The sequence below is a fragment of the Zonotrichia leucophrys genome, chromosome 5, assembly GCF_028769735.1.
Source record: "Zonotrichia leucophrys gambelii isolate GWCS_2022_RI chromosome 5, RI_Zleu_2.0, whole genome shotgun sequence".
In the NCBI taxonomy this organism is placed as follows: domain Eukaryota; kingdom Metazoa; phylum Chordata; class Aves; order Passeriformes; family Passerellidae; genus Zonotrichia; species Zonotrichia leucophrys.
In genome coordinates, this window is record NC_088175.1 from 32,381,794 (window position 1) to 32,408,357 (window position 26,564).

Here is a 26,564-nt window from a genome sequence, read left to right on the forward strand (position 1 = left end):
TATCAGCCAAGCCGTTTTAGTAAGAAGAATCACATTTAATGAGTTTCTTTCTTGCAATTTCAGATGCTCAAATACAGCTGGTAGAAATTCAAACAGCCGTAAAGAACTGTGACAGACGGATACAAATAGTACTGCAGCTTAAAAATGATAAAAAACACCTGAAAAAAAGTCACACAACCCTCCCAAAAAAATTTACACTTTGAACCTAGGCCAGTTTTTGAAGATTCCCTTCTCCAAAGCTAGGATGAAGGAGGAAGAAGAGGGAGAAAGTGCAGATGACCTTCCAGCCACAAAGGTCTTGCGCCAATGTTTATTCACTGTGCCTGTGGTGGTATGTAAGGGGAGATCACCAAGTGCTGATTCTGCGACTGCCAAGAGATTCCTATGGAAATCCAGACCTCAGGCTAATACTGAACACAGAGTGGACCAACGAGCTGCATCAACAAAATAAAAACAAAACTCAAACTAAAAGAAATGGGAAAACCCCAAATAGCACAGATCCACATTTGTGAGGGGAGCAGAGGAAAGGGCAAGAAGGGAGGTCTATACAGTAAATAGTTGAATGGTTTATGTTACAGATGACTGGCAGTTTTAAAGAGTCTCTTCCCAGCTCCATTGCTGCTCCAACCCAGAAGGGAGAACTGAAAAGGGAGGAAGAAAAAGTAGGACATCATCATGGAGCATGCAGGATCAGAAGCAGCAGAGTGGGCATGCTCAAATAAGCCCCCGTCTCTTTTTGTAGTCCTCCAAGTTCAATGATCGCCGAGGGGCACCATCTTTTGCTGGAGGAGCCTTGGAGGTGATGGCCAGTGCCTTAGATTCTGTTGGGGACAAGAAAAGAGTAAGGACAAAACCACAGGCAAAATTTTTACTTGTTTTTGCTGACAACTTCACCACAAAATCATGTTTGGCTTCTGTAGTACATATCTTCAGTTAATAATACAGACAGTATTGGGGAGCTTATACTCAGACATGCAGCACATGCAATTTTGACTCTGTATATTAATCCAGAGACAGATAGTAAGCAGAAAAAGTTAAACATTCTATCTATGTCTACAACACACATTTTCATCAGTCTCCAGATTCTTCTGCTAAGCAAGGATACTGCATAAAATGTCAAAATGGTGTTCTGTCTCCTCATCCTTCTCTCTTAAGTGTCCTTCAGTGCCTAACCCTTATCTGCTTGCTAACTCAAGTTCCTAACTCTCACTAGCTGTTACACAAAGTCTCTTGTTCTTGAACTCCTGCCTCATTCTCTAGTCTTACATCCAGAGCTGACCTCGTTTTGAAAAACAACTTCTCCTGCTCTTGCTTCTTGTCTTTGTGCATTCTTACAGTACTTCCTAAATTATTGTCCTCCAAGAAACTGCAGATCTAATCCTTCAGGTAATGAAAGAAATGGATGTCACTATCACACATCCCCACCCTCCTCAGTTCAAGATACTTGCCAAGATGGTAAACAGAGTCCTTACTCCCATTTCCAAAAGCCCACCAAATCCTTGAAAGAATTATTCTGGAAGAAGTAAGTTCTATCAAAATGGGCTGGACAATCACATCCCCAAACTCAGATGGAACACCTACCTGAACTGGGAACCTGAAGATCAATCTTTACATCAAAGTCATGCACTTTGAAAAGATCTTCTGAGAGGTCACTAGCTGATTTAGAGTTCACATCTTTATCTTTTCCTTGACCCTGAAATGAAAACTACAGGTAAGTCTCCAAACCTTATCTGGCCACAAAAACAGAGATAAAAATATTTTTCCCCTCTTCTGTCATAAACACACTTAGTGTAGCTTTCATACTGCTAGAGCAACTTAAATTTCCTTTTTCAAGTAACCAACAAACTGTTGCTTTTTATGATAAAGCTCTACAGGATACCCTGTTCTAGAATTGAAACATGCATCTCTGTTACTCACGAGCTTCACAGAGCAAAAGGGTGACAGTGTGAGGAACATAATGGAGATCAAAATGGAAACTCACCTTATTTATGTCCTTTGGAGCATCTGGTAACACACCAGATCCATATTTTGCATTTAGCTGGGCAAGGATGGCAGCTTGGACAGCAGGATCTCTGGACTGCAAAGGTGAAATATTAGGCAAGAATAAAAATTAAAAATACATGCATTTAAATTTGCAAAAGCTAGAACTACATTTTGGTAAAACAGTTTTCATATCCATGAATCTAAAATCATAAGAGACTGTATATGCATTCACCCAACTTTCAGAATCCCAGAAGGCTACTGAAATCATCCTGGCATTATCTGACAATAACAAACTAAAAATCATCTTCAGAAAGAAACCAGAAATACATTCCCTGATTATACAGTTTGTTTCTGTGACTATTCTTGATGCTACTAAGTATGTATTTGATTTCAGCTTACAGTTCTGCCTGAAACACTGACAAGCAATCCATAGAAGACTACTGTCTTTACCTAATAGTTCTCTAGCATAATAAAGCTACTCAGTTACAACTCCTTTCTATTAAAGTAGTATTTCAGAAATATTTCATTCAAGCCCTGCAACATAATTTCTCTTTTGTTTCCTTGCTGGTTTGTGGAGACTGATGAAAGCTGACCTGAGCAGTTGGTTTTTTAGGTACCCACACCAGAACCACATACTCTTCCAGAACAGACCTCAACAAGGCCAGATTACTTAGAAGGAGGAGGTGATCACCTTGCTACTCATCAGTTATACACAGAGGAATTGCAGGAGAAGGTTTTGCCACAGTATCACAAGGGAGGTTTCTGTTGAACTACTTCATCCATCACAGGCCCAAATGCTTGTTCTCCTCTCACCCTAAACTGATCTTTCAGGAAACTTTCAGCTAATTAAAAGTGAAACTCACACCTAAAGCAAACTGTATTCTCAGAGCTAACTAAATCTGAATAATTCAACATAGATGAACTCATGACAGAAGTCTCAATCATGGTTGCTTTTGCAGTACATACCCACATCACTTATGTCCTTCACACTTTGCATTAAAAAAGAAGAGGGACCAGGATCTCACTCAGCTGTATCTCACACTGCCATTCAGGGCGTTAATAGCATATGGCACAGTTGGGAATTTTTGTTCCTACATTCTGGATGGCATTGGTTTCTGTTTTTCAACAAATTGCCTCAACTGAACTTAAGTCTTACACTCACATTAGACACTATTGTGGGCTTGCACTGCCGCCTAGTAAAGGGGTCCATTTGTTGGTTCTTCATGCTGTGACTTTCAGCCTGGAGAAGAAATAGCACATGGTTTTGCAGAGTTTGCTACTTGTGTTCTTTTAAATCCTCCCACAGCCCCCCATCCATGCAATTACTCATTTGCTATATACAATACTGAGATTGGAGAAAAACCAGCAACATTAGAGATTAGAAAGATTTTAATGCACCCACTGTCCTGTGCTTCACAGGAAAAAGTGTCCTTATTGCATGCAACAACAGAAAATACACACACAACTCTCAGGAAGGTTAATGCTTAAGCATTTGTTAACAAGCTTAACTCTTCCTTAATAAAAATGTAACTACAAAGAACCGAATATCTCCTTCACTCTTCTCTTATTTGAAGTCTCCTTTATGAGGAGACATTTTCTTTCTCATATAACAAGCATTAAGTCACTCTTATAGTGACTAATCTGCTGATAACTGAATTGAGGAAAAGGATAAAGCAATGTGCTTTCAAATCCTATCATTTGCCTCTATGAAAGATTTTACAGATTTTAAAAAATTAGCAACTTTGCCATGCAATTATCCCTCTGCATCATTTAATCTCTACTTGTAGAAAAGTATTAATTCAGCACTATTTACCACAAGAGCCTTCTCAGACTCAACGATATTCCACTCTCTGTTTCTCTGGTTGATGTAACTGCAGAATGGAAAAAAAAAGGAGGGTGGGGGAAAGAAAAAGAAAGTGACTATCATTTATCAGTCCCTACACAGCAAAACAGCTGAAAGCATTCTTGCAGCTTCATCCTGACCACAAATTACTCTTATTGCAATGCAACTGCCCCCTGGGGTATACAGAAGAGAGTTTACATTTTTGACAGTTTTAACAGCATGACAGATACAAGAAAGTGAAGATAGACAAGCACTAACAGAGCCATTACAATACACATTAACACAGTCTACAGGAAAAAAGAAACAAAATCCTGCAGTTAATTTGTTAATGCATTAGTTTGTCTTTTTTACATATTGTTTGATACTATTTAAGAAAGAAAATTCCCAGTATCTGCTTCTTACCTGATTGCAGAAATATTTTTTGTTCGCTGACGATCCAGGGCCTCTGCTCTCTCTTCAAGTTCATTAAGCTGATCTTGAATCTGCTTGGCCTTATCTTGGTCCCCCAAATCCTCAGCCATAGCCTTCAACCAAAAATGAACTCATTAGGAACTGCTCTCTACCCAGAATTACTCAGAGAGACAAGAGATATATCTGTGAATCAATGAGCCAACCCTACTTCAGTCATGAATGTTCTTCCCTGCATGGTAAGAGTACAACAAAGAGCTACACTTTGCTTACAGCTCTCAGCAAAACTGGATTTCTTATTCTGAAGAACTCTCAAAATACTTACACTAAGGAGGATGTAGGAACACCAGTCCCAACATGGGGAGGACAGGTCAGTGAGATGACTTAAATTACAAGTTTTATTAAAATTTAACATCCCCATTTAGCAGATCAGGGAAATAATTATTTCCACAATTCCCAGTTGCCATTTACTTCAGGGAGCGGGGAGTCCCCTGAGGCACGACAACAGCTTATTGCACCACCTGGTGACAACAAAAGGCAACTGCACTCCTCATCATTTACATGTTCGTGTATAGTAAAATAGCGACCACAGGAAAAAATACAGTTAAACCAAGGAACCAAGAAAGGTACATTAATACGAACTCTTGGATTTTACTGTATATGAAGCTTTAATGTCTCGAGTAAGACAAACAAATTTTGGCTCTATTTGTGCAGTCCCATCTTCAGAGATACTTAAGACTGCTCCTTTTCTTCACTCCTCGGCTTTGGCTTTTATGCACTGTTAGGTCTACTTGTTCCAGGAAGACTACAGGTAAAAATAGTTCATGGCAAATAAACCTTTCAGCCACTTCTTTTTTTTCAATAGAAATTACCAGGCATAAAGTGACAATTCAGTTAGTCCTGAGTAAAAAATGTAACACAACTTCTGTTTTTCCTGTCTTAAAATAAGAGGAAATCAACTTCCAAACATTATTACTAAGTACTCTAAAAACAAAAACAAACAAAAGCAAAACAAAAAAAACCCAACAGCTAAATGGACCAAAAAAAAAACCAAAAAAGAAAAAAACTAAGAAAAAATAAAAAGTTTCTGAGGCAGACCAGTTTAAGACCTTGTTTAATGGACACAAGAGACAGCTTAAATTGTTGGCAATTGCCCCTAAAAAAAGGGGGTGCAATAGCTAATTGGATTCTGAGTATTCCGATCCCAGCAATGAACCCTGAGAACCCCTTTCCAGCTACACAGTTAAAGTTGAGCCTACTGCTGACTTCTGTTAATCCAGATGAGTTCCAATTCTTTGAAATAAAAGACTGCATTAAGCTTGCAGACATCATCTCATCTCTCACCTTCTCCTTTAATAGCTGAGTTTTCTTCATGGCATAATTTGGAGGTGCTTTTCTGAACCTTTCCTTCTCCTTCACAATCTGTAAGATGCAGAGGAAACAACATGAATATGCAAATATGAAATCTCTATTTCAGTACTTGGACATTAGAACCAACAGATAAGTATCACCTAAGAAATTTATTTATTGCTACTGAATTTGATGTATGCTCTGATAGTTCTGTTTCTTAGTTTGTGCCCTTGGTAATGAGTTACAGCTCCATTCTCCTTACTACCTACAAAAGCCTGATGCTAATCACCTTTGGTCAGTACCAAGCAAGTACAAAACTGCAAAACTTGTGATAAATGCAACTACCACGATGTTGTCAAGTTTTTCACAACTTGAGAACTAAGTTGCCATACTCAGGAGTTCAGAGATACGCAACACAAGTTCAAGAGGAGATAACAGGGCACAAATGATAAAGAAAAGCAGGAGTGAACACAAAACAACAGCAGGATCACCAAGCTACTCTATCCAGTTATGAAATTTCCTTTGAGACTTTTACTTCCTTCTTGGAATGCAAATACCATGATCATTTGGCTTTGTAACTGCTACTGCATGAATTCCTGTCACTTATAAGCACTGACACAGCTTCACTACAATGCACCATTTACCTCTTCAATGTCCTGATCATTAAACTTGTAGTTGAGGGCTTCTTTGATGGACACTTCCTTCTTGTTTATCTCATCAAGTGTGGGTAGCTGCATCCCAGCAGAGAACATCTAAACACAAGACAGAGTTACTTTCTACTTAAAGCATGTTTGGCAGAAGGCTGCTAAGAAGAAACTGAAGTCTAGCAAACTTACTGCTTCCTTCCACTTCATAAATTCACTTTCAGTAAATTCCTGATTTGAGACAAACTCCAAGCGAAACACACGTGAATCATTGCCATGCCTGCAACGATAAAATGCAAAACACCCCCTTGTGATGGTGTAAAGTGGTGACATTGGATCTATAAGTGTAATCTGATTAAAGAAGTCCAAAAATAAACAACCACACATCAACATAATCATAACATCCTGCATGAAATGTTTGGGCATTTTTTCATTTCCACTACGCACAAGTAGGAAGGAAAAAAAACCAAATAAACCCAAACCAAACATTCTAGCATTAAGTAGCGTGACAAGGCTCAGTCTACTTTTCAGTTCTCACCTCCAAATCCCACACAGATCATTATTTGCTATGAAAAGGACACTGATTCATGAACTAAAGAGGATTCCTTTAGTATCTTACCGCAACTGTAGGCCTTTGTTTGTCCGTGTGCCACCAAGCTGGTAAACCTTTGCAGTCTCTACCACCCCTGTTATTTCAGCAACCTGTATCACAGAGTATAATATATGAGAAGAAGGATGCAAGAGAGGTTTAGGGGTTTTTTTCATGTTTCTGGAATGTATCAGGTATATTCAAACTTTTTCATTAGAAATAAAAAACCTTAATCTAGCTAACAACTCTAACCAGATCAAGGAAAGCAAGACACTTCAGTATATGTTATCAGGTACTGAATGAGTTGCTTCATACATAGTTTTTGAGTTAGTAAATTATACCATCTGAATGCCTGATGCAGTTTTTGTATCTTCTCAGCTCTGCCTTCCTGCCCAAATAGTGTACTCTCTCCTACCTTTCCTATTTCCTTCTCAAATAACGTTGGTTTGGGTTAACATATGTTTCAAACGAAATACACTACTGCTGCTCAGATACTAAACACAACCCTTCTGGGGCCTTCTTAAGGCAATTTTAGAGACTATTCTTGTATCCTATGATTACAACAATGAAACAGAAAAACAAAACTGTGTTCTCAATGCAGTCTCTTCTGAAGGCATAGGGGTGTACTAGAAACTTTGTAAAAAAAGAGTCAAGACCACACAATAACTTCAGAACGGTCCTAGAAATAAGGAATTAATCTTACTCATCCTTACTTGGTCTAAGAAGAGTCTGAAACTCTAGTTTGCAATACAAATGATAAGACAGCATGAACCAAAACTGGAAGATCAGGCTTTTTTAGTGCTCCATCTCTCTCACTAAATTTAGCTCCTCCCTTAGGTGGTCACACAGATTTATTTATTCTTAAACCAGTCTCCTCCACCTCTTTGGCAGCAATTACATTTTCTGGTTATAAGCAATCTTTTTTTATCAGTCAAACAGTCCCTGGTACCTGAGACCCGATAAGCCACAAATATTTTATTGCAGCACACAACAAAGAACTAAATCCCTCAGCACTAAACCCACCCGATAAACAGGTTTGCTGTTGTGATTGCCGATGCCAATGCGGACGAAGCAGCCGGTGACGGTCTTGGCAAAGAAGGGCATGTGACACCAGCGCTCCAGCTTGTGCCGCGACAACCGCACTCGGTTCAGCTCTTCAGGCAGGGACACCGGCTGCGACTTGGGAGGGATTTCTTCTTTCCTGATTTGGGAAAGGTGAGAGAGAATAAAGAAAAAAGCAGAGACATAATTGAAGCCCAAAAAGGGGGCCCTGAGTAAGGTGCAGCATGAGCACCTTACATAATTTAAATTACCAGTAAAAGGAATGATTCATCATGCACTAGTTGACTGTAGATGTGTGAATTTAGCATTCATGAGAAAGGCTTAAGGTGAAATCCTAGACTTATTAAATACTGCCCCTGCTACCAGAAAGCAGAAAGACACATGCCGAGGCAGTTTACAGACAAATGCTTTAAGATAAGCCAGCACATGTATCTGCCCAGATATATGCCAGAGATCTGCAGCTGCTGAACTGCAGGACTAAACAAATCAGTACACAACAGTGTAATCTGGGCTAAATCTGACAGTAGGGAACTGAAGTTGCAAACCCACCCAAGGTAACAAGTCCCATGAACCATGATATAGTGCCAAGGACTCAAATTTGAGCAATGCAATTTTGCCCAGAGGCAAAAACACTTTAGAGACACTGAACTGCCCCAAACAATCCTCTGAAAAAGCATGTGTCTACCTAAAGTAGATCTCTATTTTTGAACATACTTACAAGTAATCATAGCCTAGTGTTTACTACTTACTCTTCCTCTTCATCAGAGGATGACGATCTGGAGGAGCGATCGCTTTTCTCACTAGACTTATCATCCTCCTCCTCCTCTTCATCATCAGAGTATACTTCACTAGTTTTTAATGGCTGTTTTTTTGCAAGCAATTCAGCTGGGTAAAGGACAGAGAACCAGGAAAAGCAAGCTATAAATATTTTATGAAATGCTTCCCTATATGAGCTGAACCTTAATTGCTTTAAAAAAAGTCCAAGAGGCAGACAGGTATTAATTTTACACTAGATACAGGTGGCACATGTTCAAATCCACTAGTAAGCTGTGCACTTTGTTGACTTCTCTCTTTGCATATACATGAAGTATTTAAAATCATTCTAAACCTCAATTGTACTTAATTTCAGTCTCCCAATTTGACTGCACATAGTAACTCAAGATGCGTGTAACAACTGGATGTACAAGAAAAAAACTATTATGATCAGACAACTCATTTTTATTTCACAAGGAAAAATAAAAAAACCTCATGTTTGGAGAGGATTACAATGAAGTCCAGTAGAGTAAAAAATATGGCTGCATCAAGTTAGTGGAAAGATGGACAAGATGATGTGCCAGTGAAGAAACAAGCAAATGTAGACAGGGTATCACAAGTACAATAAGCAGGAGTTTGAATGATTCAGAGATTAAAAACCTGAATCCAAGTGACCAATTCAGATACATTAACTAAACCTTACTAAGAACCATTCAGTGGACTGTGATGAAAGTTCTGGTGTTAGGCCACTCCAGGGAGGGGCAGGGGTAAGGAATACTCCATCAGTGGTAAACTGCCAAGTACCACCCTAGATGGTCATGATGGGCAAAGGCCAAGGAAAACATAGACATAGAATTCATTCACTCCAAGGTGTAGGATTGTTGCATTTATTTGAAAGAGGAAGTAGTGCTTTCAGAAAGCTGCAATAATGCCTGAAAAACTGTAGCAAGAGCAACATCCTTTCATACCTGTTCTGTTCTTCCTTTTCTCTCGTTCTGCTTTTAGCTCCTCCATTGCCTGAGATTTCTTGTCTAGCTTTTCATCCCGCTTTGATCTCCGCTCTTTGTTATGTGACATGACCTAAAAACATACACAGAAAATCCCTCAACACCATAAATCCATAAGTTAAAAAGCATCAAAACAAATATTTGTTTGCATACTTTGAAATTTTTTCAAATAGAAATTACTAGCTTATTCCTTTTTGAAATCAGTTTTTTTCAGTTCATTTTTTATAGAAGGTAGAGAGAGAAATCAGTCTGGAGCATATTTCTTTATTCTGCTTCATATCAAAATTAATGAACATATTATAAGTTCAACATTTCTGCCACCAAGTCGTAGTCTCAAAATTCCTCCTTTAAGTTACAAAAGGACAGAGAAATAAAACAGAAATAATTTAGCAAATAACATGTAATGAGGAAAAACTGGATGAATAGTCTTCTCATTTGCTGCTTCTGCAAGGCCAACTCAAAGCACTAGTTTTCATTTAGTAGCAAAGGAAAACGTCATGTTAAAAAATACTTTAAGCAGAAAGAAAGTTGCTTGTAAAATCTGCAAGATGGATCCAAACTTTAAATGTTTAACGTCTTTTTGTGTTTTCCATTTCTAACAGTTCTATCTCTATAGAGAAAGCAGCCTTTATAATAAGCATAAAAGACAGTAATTTCAGCTAAGTTGAAGTAATTTCTGCAAGGCACTGTAAAAGAATTCTATGTAAGATCCTTTTACGCATGCATATATGTATTTGCAAGTACACTTTGTGTATTATAAATGGACTATTAAGGCATACACAATGTACATATATGGAGTTGAGGGAGTAGGGAAATGTGATTCACTCCACTCAACATGTGCCTAAGGGAAAACTCATCTCACCCAATTAGATTTTGGGTGTTAAACATCTGTTTCACTAGAAAATAACACAGTGAATGGTCAGCTGAAGATGCCCTCTTCCATTGCACAAAACAACAGGCAACAAAAAGTGTAAACAATCAACTGGTTCTTAGATGGCTGAAGTTAGGCAAGATGAATCTCATCCCTCTCTGGGAGCCTACCTGCCCTGACTCTGTATTAATGGCAGGATCTTCACTATTTGAAATCACAGTTCAGTTACAGAGACCTGGCCTCAAAAACTAGTGTTGTCCTCTTTTTACTGGAGGTAGGAAAAACTATAGAACTACTTTTGCTCCTCCTGGCATTCAAGCTTTTCCTTGACATCCCTGCCAGAGCAAACTAAGCATCTTTGCCTCTGTATGTATGTGCACACAAAATAATTAATATGATAGCTGAGCAGTTTTTGGTCTGCTCTCTCAAACTTTTCAAGAAGAGCATGTATGGAATGTTTCAGACTGAACTACAGAAGTTTGGCTAAAGGAACTGTAAAAGGTTGCTTTCTTTTTCTCATGTGGGAGGGCTATCACAGCAACTGCAGACATAGCTGCAACTTTGTATTTTTCATTAAAGTAGCATCAGTGCACCCCTCAACAGGCCAAAGATGTTAACTTCCTTAAATGAACGGGAAAAACTGAAGATAGCTTGAGCATATAAATTAATTAAATTCTGATCTGCCTACTACACTGTTTGAAATTAAGGGAAAACATTAGGGGTAGAGAGGCCATATCCTCTCCCCTTTCTCCAAAAAAAAAGGGGTTATTACAAAGAACAGTTTTATTTCCTACCTGGGATTCCTGGATCTGCGTGAGTTTTTTCTTCTCCTGCTCTTCCTCTTGCTTTTTCTTTTTCTCTTTCTTTTCTTTCTTTTTTGCTGTTTTTAGTTTTTTCTTGATTTCAAATCTAGGAGAAGTTATTGGAACAAAAAGAATGCATGAAAGAATGCGCTTCCTGAGAAAGCAAAGGATTGCTCAGATGCTATCACAATTGCTATTAGGCTGCAAGTAACACTTCAACTGCTTATTCCTTCTCCCTTTTATGTTACCCTGTCCCCTATTCCCATCCCCTCCCTTCCCCAAGAAAACATAGTGAAGAAAAGCTGAGCATACCTAGTGCCGTCCTACTAAAGGGTTGATGAGACCATGTAGAAATTACTATTCCACAGAAAGATTCCCTTATTCCATCTTCCTCTTTGCCAGTGCAGTGATCATTGCAAGCTGCCTCAAATTCTAAAATCATGTGGCTATTTCACATAATTTGAACCTAAACAGCTAAAGATTTTCTTTTCTTTAAAGCCACTATCATGCTAGCTTTTTCATGCTTAAACTTCACCTTTTTACTGGCACTGGTCTGTATAAAAATGACTGCCACATTTCAAGTCCTCCTTCAGCAGCTGAATTCTCATCAGACTCAGTTTCTGCAGAATAATTTAGGCACTTCCATGTCTACCTTCATGAAATATATCACCCTGATGTCTTATTTTCAGCCACTGAATTCAGAAGAGTAGTAATTTCAATAGAACAGGCCCGAGAACGAGATTCCACTGCACCCTGGACTGGTCATTGCTTTAGTGAAGTGTACATATGGACATAGACAAGAAAAAAATAGCTTCCAAAAACTGAAATTCATGTTATCTACATGCACACTACACAGTCGATTCTTCTTCAGTCCTTTACACCTGGATTTTGTAGACAACAAACTGAAGTGTCAGATGAGCTCATTGCCCTTTATGCCTTTAACATGAAGCATGACACACGAGGCACAGGCATTACAGCAGATGCAATGTCTGCTGTAATCCAAATGAACTCACAGCATAATGTGCACACAAAGAGCTTTTGAAAGATTCAGTTTATCATAAATGACTACCCCACCACCCCCTCAGTCCTAACTGCCAAGACTTTACACAGACAGCACAAATTCAATTAAGATTAAATCAGTAACTCAAGCTTTGACTGTTTAGCTTGCTTGTGTCTTCTCCAGCATTCATTCTAAAACAGAGACATTCAGTTACCAGGAAATAGAGAGTAAAATTTGAATAATATGATGTCCTTCTACATGATTTAAATCCAAACTTACAATCATTCTGATCCCTTTGAGGAGAGCAGCAGACCACATAAGATTCTGAATGTGGTGTCAAAATCAAGGCAGGCAGGCAGTGCTCTAGCTATGGCCTGGACAAACACAGTTTGGCAGTTGCTTGTATTGACATGATTTACTCAACAGATGTCAGTCCTCTAGGGAAATTTCTCAGCAAATGAGAAAAGAGAAGGCACTAAAGAAGAAAGAAACTCAAGAAACCTTGTCCCATACATGCCAAATCCTTTTGATTAAGACACATGGGAAGTAAAATACCCTTACTATAAAGAAGCTGCCTGGACAGTGTAACAGCTACAGATAAACAACAACACAACAGTACATAAGATACTAAAGGTTCCATGAAAAGGACATATCCAACATCACTCATTATTTCAGTATCTCTACCTTATATTAGGGCCCAAACCAGTTTCACACCCATATACAAGCAATCCTAACACTGATCTGTGCTTCACCATGGTTTTCTGAAAAGTTGCAGAAACTCATGTACACCTTATGCTTTGTTTGCCTTTTCCCAAAGCATCAACACATGACAGTTAATACAAAAAAGATGAAGAAAAGCAGGTCTTCTGACTGTCTGGCATCTAACCTATGGGGCAGTAACATAACTACAAGAGTAGCTGATAGAACCAGGCATATTCAACAGCTGAGAAACTTTTAGATACTGTCTCCTACAAGAATATGCAGAATTCCTGCTGTGTGTTTCTTAACTACTACAAGGACAGTTAATTTCAAAAAATATACAATCAAGCTTAACTCACTTAACAGTACTGAGAGCACAGTCAGCATACTCCCCTATGCAGCCTTTAAGAATTTGCTACCAAATATCAACAGACATAAAATTCACCTTCTCTTTAGCACTTCTCTCTTCTCTATCCGGTTAAACAGTTCCTGCTCTCTCTCCTTTTCCGTCATTTGTTCCAGTCGAGCTCGGTCTTCTTCATCTCCCATCAGGTCTTCTCCATAGCCATCATGGAATTCCTCATCTTCAGATGAAGAATCTGAATCTGAGCTAGATGAGGAGCTGTTGCTTTCTGAGTCAGAGACTTCTCCTAAATCAAAAATATAAGGCAATGAGATTCAGCTGGGGCAAAGCCCAACCACTTCATTATAGCATATTAGCAAGAGATAACATGAATTAATTCTACACTTGTCTTCCACTATACTAAAAACATACATATAATGCAATTTAAGGCCCGATTGAAATTATCATAATATATGTATGCTAAAAAAATTCTAAAATGAGTGGCACTACATTTGAATACAAACTGGGTTTTAATTAAAAATTCTTAGTAGACAAACAAATTTAAAAGGCCTTTTAGTAATGTGTTGCAGTCCTACAGTTAGACGTCTATGCCCATATGCTTATGTCCCTGACAAGTTGCTTATACAGGCATGAATTTGTGTGCACACACCTCAAATACCATGATCAACCACCACAGAATTAACCACCTCATTACAGCAACCTGAAGGACCAAAATTAGTCACGTGAAGACTGCAACACTATGAATTGCTACACCAGGAGATAAAGTTGAAACCAATATCCTCAGGGCTGGCAATGCCCTGTTACTGTAACAAGCCCTCCCAGCTCCACCCGGGTTTAGGGAACAGCTGACTCCCCTCTAGTGTTGGGTAATACCACCTTTAAACTTGATCCAAGTCCAAGTGCTTTGATTATCTCACCTCATTGACTAAATAAGATTGAATTACAAAAGCAGGCCATTAGGATTCCTTCTTTCACTTCCATACTGGTATTAGTATTTCTGGAAACTTCCAGCTTTGCAAGCTCACACTATGAAAGCCCTTGATTTGTAAGCATTGGTATATACAGGTGCAGTCACTCCATGCCTTTGTCTGTATCTGCTGTGCTTGATACACTTAAAACTGTAAGCTCCTTCATGTACTTTTTTTTTTTAGCATCAACGGAAATTGCAAGTCAGCACCTGCAAACCTTCATGGACATGATGAAACAGAAGATAGGAATTTTGCCCAGCATTGAAATGTATTCAATATTAATGTAAAAAAATTCTGACAAAGTTATAGAATGATTTTTCTTCTTCTATGTCAGTATAAATGTGCAAGAATTCCAATTCAGAGTAAATGCATAAAAAAGACGCTCTTATTTGCATCACAAACACTATGTACCTTTCCCTTTGTTGTCACAAGAAGCTTGGGATGGGAAAGTACGTCAATGAGAATCAAAAATGCTTCCCACATGGATAGATAGGACATGCTAGAAGGAAGCAAGGAAGCCTCTTTTCCAGGAGAAAGTCAAGCAATGAAATGCCATTCATTCTTCAGATGAAATAGCCTTTACCTTGCAGTTGTAATGGAGCGCTCACAGCAATGCTACACTGAATTACTTTAAGCCACAGTAAATGTAAAAGTTACCCTGACTGTAAGTTACACAACTAAAAATCTTTGAAGATGGTCTTCAATATCACCATGCAACATTTCTCTCCAGGGTGCACAACAGGTAAGTTCACTTGGAATCACTCTAAACAAATGCACAAGTGTTATCTCACCCTCTTCAGGTGCCGAGCTCTCAGCCGAGCTGTCTTTATCCGAGCTGCCGGAAGAGGCAGCTTTGTTCATCTGTCTCTTCATGGCTCCTTTCTTCTCTGCCTTACCCGCTTTTCCCTTTTTTTTGTTTTTAGAACCTCCGACAGTCCACTGCAAGGAAAGAACCAAGAAAGGGATCGTGAGACACAAACACCACTCTCTTCTCCCTTCTCCAGAACACTGGAGTAAAACCAGCTGAGAAACAGCCCAACAGCTGACAGCAAAAAAATCATACAGGTGTAAAGAAGAGAAAAAAAGAGAAGCCAAAAGGAAGCTTATCAAATAAATGAGAGCCTTTTACAAGGTTTTCGGGAGTAGAGTGTTGTGCGGTTGGTTGAAGTTTTTTCTTTGAAAAAAAAAACCAGTTTTAACAGTTGGTAGGTGACTGCTTTTAAAAGATAATGAAGACTTCAAAGTTGGCAATATCTGCCAAGCGAGAAGGTATTGAAAATATTTCCCTAAGAAAATAATTTTAAAAAATGTGTCCAATGTGTTTGTAAAGATTAGCTTCAGTTTACTATTGAACAGAAGCAACTGATGTTTTTCCAGAACTAGTTTAACCAGGAGCAGATTTTACATTCATGAAGGACACCAATTATATGTGACAGCCTCTTCAAAATCTTTGTTTTACCAAAAGTACACAGTGTCTGTATTTCTATGCAACAAGCCAGCAGTGCACTCAGAGATGCAGGTGGTGGCACTACCCCCTAAGTACACAAAGAAGAATCAAATCAGAATAACAGAAGTCAGGAAAAAAATGAGAAAAAAATACAGTATCAAGTCCAAATTTTAATTTTATTTTAATGTCATATTTTCAGTTAACTTAGACCACAGTTTCCAAGTACAGGACTTACACCACCATACATACACCAGACAGATAGCCATTTTAAATCCCAAAGTCCCAGAAGAGCTAGTATTTACCTTACAGTATGATTTCTTAATAGAATTTTTACATTGTTCCAACTACTTGGGTAAAGCCAGAAGGGAACAGAAGCAATAAAGATTGCCCATCTATTACTTAAAGGCATTACAATATTTTTGCACTTCACCACCTCTTTCTAAAAATTCTCCAGGCATGAGACCCTCAGGCTTTATACATACATACATATATATATATACATATATATATATATATATACACATATATATATATATTACACACACAAATCCTCTAAATACCTGCATATTATTCTCACCTTTCATGCAAAGCACCGTCTGGTTGAACATGGAGTCTTAAAAAACCAGTCATAATGCAAGTGAGCAAATACAACTATGCATAAGTGAGGTGTTGCACTGAAAACTAGTCTAAGTGGAAAAAAAAAACACCTTAGATTTGAGCTCAAATACATAAAAACTTCAGGCTTCTTACCCAATCACTCTATCCTGGGGGATGAATCAAGTCTGTCTCTGCAAACAGTCATCACTCCATCATATTTGATAAATTGTTCTGTCTGATAAGACACCATCCTCAGAGATCCCTGGTGTTCAATTACTCTAGATGAAACTCAAGCAAGTAATTATAAACCACTGCCTAATCTAACAATACCTGAACAAATACCTTTGGAATTGGCCAGGTTTTGATTACTCACACCCAACCTTGTATTTTCTATATTACCAAATGATTCATCATGTACTTTAGGCACCATCAGAGTATTTAGAAGTCTCTGTCAAGGCCAAAGCTGGTTTTGTTCTTTTTCCTGAGGTAAAAGTACAGTGGTGAGCCTTGCAATTCATATCCAATGCAGGTACCCCAGAGTCTGCTATGGTCTGCTGGACAGCTGAGAAAAAACTGCACAGAAAGCTTCTGACTCTACACCAGCCTGAGCTTGTACTGAAGTTTTTACTGGCTTCAGCATTGAAGTTTTACTTGTTCAGTGTTACAATATTGCTGTCTAATATTATTTCTGGTTACTATGCTCATATAAATCAGTAAAGAACAAGCTTGCACTCTGTCTAAATCTACTCAAATCTCAGCATTAAGGAATCATCTCCCAGGTGAACAGAAAAGAGCATTTTTGCTATTTGCTCAAACACTCACCTACCACTGACATACCAGAGAGGACACAACAGCAAGAAAAGTGAAACTCAGTGTTTAGCAGTGATGCAGAGGTGCCTCCCTCTCAGAGCTCTTCCACTTCTTTTCAATGTTCTAATGCTGAATTATACCTCATGTCAGCATGCTGCACAGCAAGGAAGCAGCACACAGAAAGCCACAGTAAAGCAGCACAGTTATATCAAGACCTTGAGAGGCCATGCTGAGATTAAAGAAGCTAAGATCAGATAAAAACCAGCAGGACTTCAGTGAATAAAATGTTTAATAGTTGTACATACATGTGTTACATATCACTGTTTTCAGCTTTTAACTCACTAGTAGAATTGTGGATAAAATCTGTGACCAGGAAGATAGGACTCAAAAGAAACCTATGTGACAAACATTTGGAAAAACAAAACAAAACAAAAAAATAGCAACACCAAAAAAAAAAACCCACAAAGAAACACCAAACAAAAAAAATCCCACCCAAACAACAAAAATCCCAAACAAACAAACAACGACAACAAAAAAAAAGACCAAAAAACCCCACAAACAAAAAACCACACCACCAAAACCAAAAACCACCCAAACAAACCAACACAGGACAAGGTAATTAAAAATCTGCTCTCTCATCTAGGAAAGTGTGCTTTGGTTTCTATTTCACCCTGGAGATAACACTTCATCTCACTTTTGTTAATTCAAGTGACCTCCATGTCCATCTTCCAATTTCAGGGCTGTCACAAAGCCAAACTCTTACCCAGCTCAGCTGCTTCTGGGCTTATTCAATTACCTCAATCTCTCATGAATGCCTGCTTATTCCCAGAACAACTACAAGACAAGACAAGAGTTAGGACAAATCGTGGACCACTCAAAACCAGGACAAGCACAAGACTCCTAGGCTCACAAAGTGCATTCAGACACTGCTGCACTTGCTGTTTGGACACTCAATGATCTATCTGCTCTGCTCAGAGGGAGTGGCCAATATGAATTTCTTCTTGCAACAGAGGAGGACACAACAGCTAAGCTGGCCTAGGAGGGAGAGGGAAGGAAATATTAGAAAACCAAAGTCTTGAGTCCCTTCCTCATGCTCCAGCACACCAGCAAAAATCAAAAATACAACATGTTTACATGCAACATCAAGTAAAAACACACACAGTTATAGTCAGAAACATTTCTTCGCTCTTTTCCCCTTAACTCCAAACAACAGTCACTTTCCAAAATGCCTCCTCTACTGCAGTTTCTTCAGGTCCTGCTGTCAGGCAGCCCCAGTCAATGCCTGTCATGCTTCCCATGGCTGTACAGCCTGCTGGGAACAGCCCCTCTATTCAGCACTGCCTCCTCGGCCACCATCTGGAACCCTCCATGGTTCCAGCCACAGCAAGTTAATAAACCCGTGCACAAGTGCAGTGCCACGTGCCCTTCTGCTCATTGTTCAGCACTACCCAACAACAGAGCTTTATTGGCTCTCTCACAAGGAGGAGCCAGGAGAGCCTTTTGAATTTCCCTCTTGCTGCCAAGGTTCACAGTGCTAACAGCTTGCATATTTCCTCCACAAAACAGTTGGACATGATGATCCTAAAGGTCCTTGTCAACCTAAATAATTCTTTGATTCTAAGAACTCCAAATTAAGCTACAGTAACCAGAATGGACTTCAGGGGAAAAAAAAACCCCAACCCGCCACATTAGAAATTACCTAGATTTAAAAGTCAGCTTCTAAAAAAACAACTACACAAAGTGATTTAAGAAAACAATTTACAGCTCAGAAAACCTGGAACATATTTCCAGTAGGGAGATGAAATGAGATTGCAGAGAAAAAAAAAAAAAGAAAAAAAGGAAAAAACCCTATACCTGAAGTGAGCTCAGAGTGCAGAATTGTTCTACTGCTCAGGTAGTTGCTGTTTCCTTCTATTCACACAGAGATGCATTACACACTGAGATTTTAATTTGCAAATAGGTGTTCTCCCAGCTTTTTTTTCAACCCCCTATCATGCACAAGTAAGGATGCACAAATAAGGTTGCCAGCCTGTCGTGCCATATCCTTCCCTCCTGCCACATTCCATGGCTTTATAAGCAAAATGCAAAAGACAAGCCACAACATCAAAGTAAAATAGGTCCCTTACCAATGTGTTCCTTTCCAAGGGCAGATAAACTCCAGCTGTCCTGTTGTCATGGCATTTAAGTGCACCATAGGTAACATCAGCTCAGCTTACAAACTTTCATGCATTCATACAGGAAAAAAATAAGGCAGTCCACCAGGCAAGCCCTGAAACTAGAGTTTCAGCCTGTCTGAACTCAACAGCAGGAAGCACAGATATGAAAGTAAGGCAGAATTTACTGTCTTCAGGCTTTCTCAAAGCTTGGAAAACTCTACAGACAGCACTCCAAGAGCTTCAAGGAGGAAAATACTCTCTACTGCTACTTTTAAAACAATAGTAAATAAAAAGCCACTGTTATTTATCCTATATTTCAGGATCTACACCTGTCATTTGAACACCTCAAACACTTTGATGATGACTACAACCTAGCAATCAGAAAACTTTAAGAACTATTTTAGACACAGAGAGGAAACTCTAGGTACGTACACCAAAATGGAAAGGAAATAAGCAAATAAAGAAAACACCTTTGGAAGCCACAGAAGAGGCTTTCCCAGGAACTGGCTGAAGAAGGCTTCATGGACCAGAGTATCACCAGACACCTGATCTACCCTTTTCATTCATGTACAGCTCCAAGAATCTCCCAGAAATCAAATCCCAAGAAGTTATCCCCATGTTAGTTTGCAATTTAAAGAAGTTCGTTACCAACTAAATTTTATACCAGTTTTGTCCACAGCTTATTCACATTACTCCTTTTGACATGCCAGCCTTCATAGAATTAGCTTATGCTATTCAGATTTGCACTTGCACTTTATTTGGAGTGGAGGAAGTAACACCACCCTTCTTTCTTGAGAAAAGCTTTGCTAGTGCACCCACTAATAGCTGAAGGAAACTGTCTCCAGGAAAAGTCAAAGTTACAAAGCACACTGTCTATAAGCTGTGTCTAAGAAGATTAAAGCATGGCCTGTTTCAAATGTCCTAAGCTTGAAAAAATTGTGTGGCAAAGGCCTCATAGAACTGGAGAACCCACTCATTTTTGAAGGTTTAATTAAGCAGTATTATAAAATAAAAGCACACAGGAAAAGACAATATTCAGTACTGTAATTTCTACAAACCCACCAAAAGACATCCCCAAAACAGAAAGAACACATGCAGTACTCAGTTCATCTGTGCTTTGCTGGAGTGCTCTAACTTAAAGTGCAGTAAGGAGCTACAAAGAGGCATAAAACCCTCTAGGCTGTTACTTAAAACCAATCTCCTCGCCAGCTGCATGACTACTGCTCACCTCCTCCTCTGTCCCATAGCTCTTGACAAGATCTTCAGCTATACAGGTCCCTAACAAATGAGCACATTTGTAAAAAAAGGTATAAACAGATAATCCTCACTAAACTCCAGAATAGTACTAAGCACTCATTATATAAGTTTTCCAGTTCTGGAAGGATATTCTGTCCTGACCCTGTAGGTGTTGAAAGGCAGAACTGAACCCTTCCAGACATTAGAATGAGTGTACTTTTCAAGAGAAACAAACAGGAGCTCCTGTAGCACTGTGGCTTTCTGTCTAATCAACACTAATGTCAGTGAAGTTGTTGCAGAAGTCATCCCCTCTTCTCACACAACAGAATGAATTATCTTACTGTAAGCAAAGGATGCTTAGAAGGAAAAGCAAGAGCCCAGAATTAACCTACTGCAACTGAGGAACATCATCCACCTAATGCCCTCAATCAGTAACAAGAACACTTTGTGGACACACAAACCTCTGGTAGCCCCAGCAGGAACCTGGCTAGCACCAAACTGGTTACATGCAGAAAGCTACCAGTTTGACATGGTGAGCTCTTGAGCAGACATGGTCACACACCAGAAAAAGGAGCCATCTGTGTCCAGATCAGTACATCTCTTTGCAAAGGTGGCTCTCCTCATTGCAAAGCCCTGCAGTCATTGCTATTTATCAGCTCTCTGAACAAAAGACTAGAGTGATTCAGTCAAGAATGCCCCACAGCCCCACCAGAAGACAGTTCAGAACATCTCTCCTATTTCATTGCTTGCAACTCACTTTCAGTCTGGTGGCTAGAAAATTTGATTCAGACCACAGAAGTGGTTACAGAAGTGTTACAGAACTCAGCATCTAGGCAAGAAGTGCATTCTCACTGATACACATAAATATAACATTAAAGATGTAGTGACATCCCTTGGGCACTATTATATAGATGCAGCATGATTTGTACCTGCTGTTATTCAGTAATTCCAAAATGTTTTTCTCTCCCCTATGCCCCACAAACTTTCCTCCCTCTAAAAGAAAGCAGCATGCTGCATTACACTCTGCAACAGATTTAGGTTTTTTTCCTGTACGTGCAACATAGTGCCAATCTTGGAACATTTAGTGCTTTCCAGGAATCACAAAGGAGACGCACATTGAAAAGCCTCTGTGGAAACACATGGGTAGGATTAGGCACGTTTGTCCAGAGCAACAATTTCCATGCTTTTGCCTCAAGGTCTTCACCTTGCAGGAAGTCAAGTAATACAAATTCAACTTTTAGATCCCCCCTATTCCAAGAGGGGATCCCTCCTACTCCAATTCCCAAGGTTGAACGAACTTCAAACCAACCACAAGAATACTTATTAAAACTTGAGTTATTCAGCAGGACTAATGTAGTCAAGCCCAGGAAAGGAATGACTGGCAGAAGCAGAACTGTTGTAAGGCAGCCGCTCATCCTGCTGTGACAAGCAGCAGTTCAGAATGCATATTTCAGACACAGGAATAGAAGCAAGTGTCCTAATTACCTCTTCTCTAAATCTTTTTCCTCTTGCTGCATGGAGGTCAGAAAGAACATAGTATCAATTTGAAATGATACATAGATTAGAAAGAGTATCAAACACGCTGGGTGCAACAGTAGCACTGCTGATCTGCAAGGTCTGTGCAAATTTGTGAAAAAGTATTGTCACATTCTACACAGAAGAGGAAGGCAGACCTTACTTATTACACAAGTTAAAATTCTGACAGCTTTCAGAGATAAACACAGAATGGAAGGCTTTATCATCCACATGCTCTCCACACCCAAGTCTACTTTTTCCAGACAAGCTGGTCACCACATAACTTAGAATAAATAAACTGTGAGCCAGCAGATCTGAACACACACCATAACAGACTGAGTAGTTCCCCAATAAGAAACCTAATATATCTAGGTTGTCCACAATTTTGTCTGTCTTTATGCCTTAAACGTATATTAGATATACAAGAAGCAGGTTTTTAAGAAAATTATTGAATTGGAACAGAGTTCCAAGCATATTTATTTAAAAAATGCCACAGAAAGAAAATTAAACTGCACATTCTTCACAGTTTTTGGAAGAACTCTGCTACACTAATAAATACTTTACAGTTTATCACTGGCCTACCCAGTTAGGCTGCAAGCTGCCACAATGGATAATCTGTACTGTTACTTTAGAAGGAAAAAAAACCACAAAAGCCCACCCACACCAAACATCTCCCTGACAAATATTTAAGAATAGGTGGAATTAATGACTTCACTATAATTTCCAGAAAGTGTGCAAAAATATTTGTAAGCTTTCCAGAAATTGCTTTAACTCACATACCTGTATAACATTTGCAGTACCTGTTTTAATAGTTTTTTTTTAAATATTTCTTTTCTTGATGCACAGGCTTTTAACCAGCTCTAGACTATAGTACCAAGAACAAATACTAGAAACAGAACCAGCACTGTTATTCTTGTATAAGCACTGTTATACAAGAAATTGAGAAACCTTAGAACAAAGTAATGCTGAACTTTTTCTTCCCTCTTTCTTCAAAGATGTCGATCAAAACACACCCTGTTGCATATCCAAATGGCCAGACAGCTAATTCACAGCACAGTTCTTGGAGAATAAAAGCAGCTAAGTAGAACAGTTTTACTACTGTAAAATAGTACTATCTGCCTTGACCCCTCTCTCGGGAAGGAAGCTGCACTCAAAAGTGAAAATCTCACTCCCTGAATTCAGAGTCCAGCTTTAGCAGCTTCACTGCTACTTCAACAGCAAGCACGACACAGGAAAAACACTAGTTTAAAGCAGGCAGCTCACCACACCATATGAATATGGGATTACAGTGGCAGTCATCTTTTCTATATATAGACTATTTTGTATACAATTAGAATTCAAAACATATTCATTTAATAAAAAAATTATCTGGCCTTAATGGGTCTCCATCACTGATAGCCAGTCCCAGCTTATGAAGTCAGCAGGCTAAATATACTGCATGATAAATACACTTTCACTGCTTAGGTATGATCAGACAGACAACCCACAGCAATGTCACTGATAACGTGATAAAGTCACCTCATCATCACTGTCTGATGTCTCAGAGTCCGAGGATGCTGTAGGCTTGCTCACAGGTGGTTCCTTTTCTTCAGAGTCACTGCGTTTCCGTTTGGCCAATGACAGGAGCTCCTGGTGTAAAAACACACAATTATTTCAGTGTTGTGATTAGTTTTAACAATCCAGGTCAGGGCATGTGCAGCTTCTCTGCAATATCTGAGCACATCTCAGTAGCAAGACTATTGCCACCTACTAAGGAACAACTCTACCTGTGTTTCACAAATATACATGTGCACACACAATTTTAATACTGGATGCTACAAAAGGATTTTAAAGATAACAAGCTATAAAAGGTAACTATTACTATCATTACTTTCTTGGAATAAACAACGTAAGACAAGTTACTTTCAGAGTCATGTCCGGATCTGTCTTATTTGGATTGGGTAATAATTGAAAACCACCCTAACTACACCATGAAGCATCAGCCCTAAAAAGCCAAATACCAGCAGATAGCAGCTTCCTCTCCTAAATAACAGAGATGTCTGCAATTATACACTTTAAAGGGTAAATGCTTTAGGCATCACTTTTACATCATGTTTGGTAATATTTAGTCAGTTTGTTTCATTCCATTTCACTGCTGGTGCATGCCCCAGAACGCACTTAAAGCTTGGGACAGACACAGAGCAGGTATCAAGCTCAAAGTCTGTGAAACTTAGTAGAGCTGTTCTGCTCAAAAGGAAGCATTTTCACAGGCAACAGACACGCACACAAAGAACTACAAGGCTCTCAAATACTCTCATCATCTACTGTTCATCACTTGTTCAGGTGACACAAGCAGTAGTACAAAGCAAACGTTTTTGAAGCTGTGTTACTGTCTTTGCAGTCTGGGACACGGAATCTATTCTCAGAAACATTACTCTGGGGCTGATGAGCCTTAGCTGTGTGTAGAAATACAGCCACACCAACTTCTGCAGTCTTGGGAAGTTGATGCTGGATTAGTTTCCATTAGTGTCACAACTGGAAGATTATCTCAACAAATTGATTACAATTTACTACCTCAAATGAGAACATAAACACTGCAGAAACTGATGGTCTGCCTACTTATCAAGAAAGAAACTTTTTATTAGTTCATTAGCAATGGCATTTTACCAACCTCTAAAGAAGCCCTGCAACATCAAAATAGCACAATTGTACATTTAACAGATCTCTGGAAGCTACTGAAAAAGCTTCAGTGCTTCTCTTTGGGAAGCTCTTGAAGGGAACCACCACTTTAAAGTTATAGTCCTTTTTTATTTTCTTTCTTTCTACACTTGTTCTGTGTTTTCCAACATACTATATTTAAAAGGCTGCTAGCCCTTTGATTTCACAAGCCTAGATTGCCATGGGAATCTGTCAGACATTTAATCTACTCAGTATTTAACATTTAAGTCAGTATTCTCTCATCTCAAAAACATGGCTTCCCTGCTACCTGATCTTCATCCTTGCACACACACCTCCCTGCTGTCACAGCTGCTACAAGCTGCTCAGCGGAGGGGGAAGCACCTTGTACTCGGGTCCAGCTGCAGATGCCTGCTGCCAGTGAGGGATGGAACAGACGCAGAACCACGTGGTTACTCCCACCACCATCACTCCAATTGTCTGACTGATGCTAGAGCTAGCCCAACTCCCATTTTCAAGTTCTAAAACTATCAAACCGATACATTAACAGCGAGATGTTGGCAGTGCTAAGGACTTTAGAGGTATACAAGATCAACCACATCAGCTACAGTGTATTTGTTTTACTAGAGTATCTGATTGATTTTTCTGAAGCCCCAGCCTGCAAAAGTATTTTTGTGTGTTGGGGAAGGCTTTTTATTGCAACATAGCAACAGTTTTTGTATTAAAAACTCTGAAGGTCCAACACATAAATTACATCAGACATGTTGGCTTCAGCATATTCGACCTTCCAAACTTCTCCCCGGAGCAAGCACTGCCATTCAAACTGCAACACACTTCACCTATAATATCTTTATTTACCATTGGAATCACACCATCAATACCTGCTACACCAAAAGGTGAATCTTTGAAAGCAGCCCGCTCCACAGGGGGAGACATCCCCTTTGCAACCCTGCCACGCTTGAACTCACACCAGACATGGCACTTAGAACCTCGGGAGATGCACGGGTGATCAATACATAATTACTACCCCTTCTTACATCTACAGGCTGGTTTCCCACCAACAGAGCTCTCCAGCGCGGTCACCAAGATTGAGAGGGTCGCATTAAACACGCATTAACACTCCGGGAGCCTGCCTGCCCCGAGCAGGGGCAGGGACCTGACACGCTGTTCTCCCGGCGTACCAAAGTAGCATGGAAAAGTTGCCCAGCCCTTTGGGCCTCTTTCCCCACTACTCGAGGTGAGAAGAGCGCGGGCAGTCGGGCCTCGCTACCCCCTGCTCAGGGCGAGACCGCCCGGAGCATCGCCCCGGAGCATCCACCGCGCCTCCGTCCCGCCGGCGCCGAGCACCGGGCCCGCTGCAAGGAGCCCCCGCCAGCGTGGGCCTCCTGCCAGGGGCGGGCCGGGGATCCGCCGGAGGGACGCGGGCTCTGCCCACAGAGGCCGCGGGGCCACATCGGGCTGAGAAGGGCGAGAGCGGCGAGGGACCGCCGGGCGGGAGCGAGGGAAGGATGGCGGCGCCGAGCCGAGCGCGGGCCAGCGATCCCAGGCCCCGCGTTCGGGCCGGGCCTGCCCGCGCACCTGGTCCAGGTTCTCCTCGCTGCCGCTGTCCTCGGTGTCGGAGTCGATAAGGACACGGCCTTTCCGCTTCTTCACCATGGCGGAGCCGGCGGTGCCCCCTCCCCGCCCCGGCGGCGGCGGCGGCGGCGCTCGCACGGCCCGGCCCGGCCTGACCCGCGCCGCCCGCCCGCCCGACACAAAGGGCACCGCGCATGCGCGGCGCGCGGGGCGGGGCGAGGGCGGGGCC

The 26,564-nt window shown here is 40.2% G+C and overlaps 1 protein-coding gene across 1 annotated transcript; it reads right to left on the reverse strand.

The window, feature by feature from the left end:
• On the reverse strand, positions 1-26,531 carry RTF1 (RTF1 homolog, Paf1/RNA polymerase II complex component). Its single transcript, XM_064714498.1, is given in 19 exon segments — positions 1-821; positions 1,582-1,693; positions 1,982-2,077; positions 3,146-3,223; positions 3,797-3,854; positions 4,229-4,350; positions 5,579-5,656; positions 6,229-6,336; positions 6,421-6,508; positions 6,848-6,930; positions 7,841-8,018; positions 8,629-8,764; positions 9,601-9,712; positions 11,305-11,419; positions 13,458-13,662; positions 15,136-15,283; positions 23,624-23,734; positions 26,339-26,428; positions 26,430-26,531. Coding segments are annotated over 19 exon segments (2,127 nt in total). The 3' UTR covers positions 1-714.
• Between the last annotated feature and the right edge of the window lie 33 nt (positions 26,532-26,564).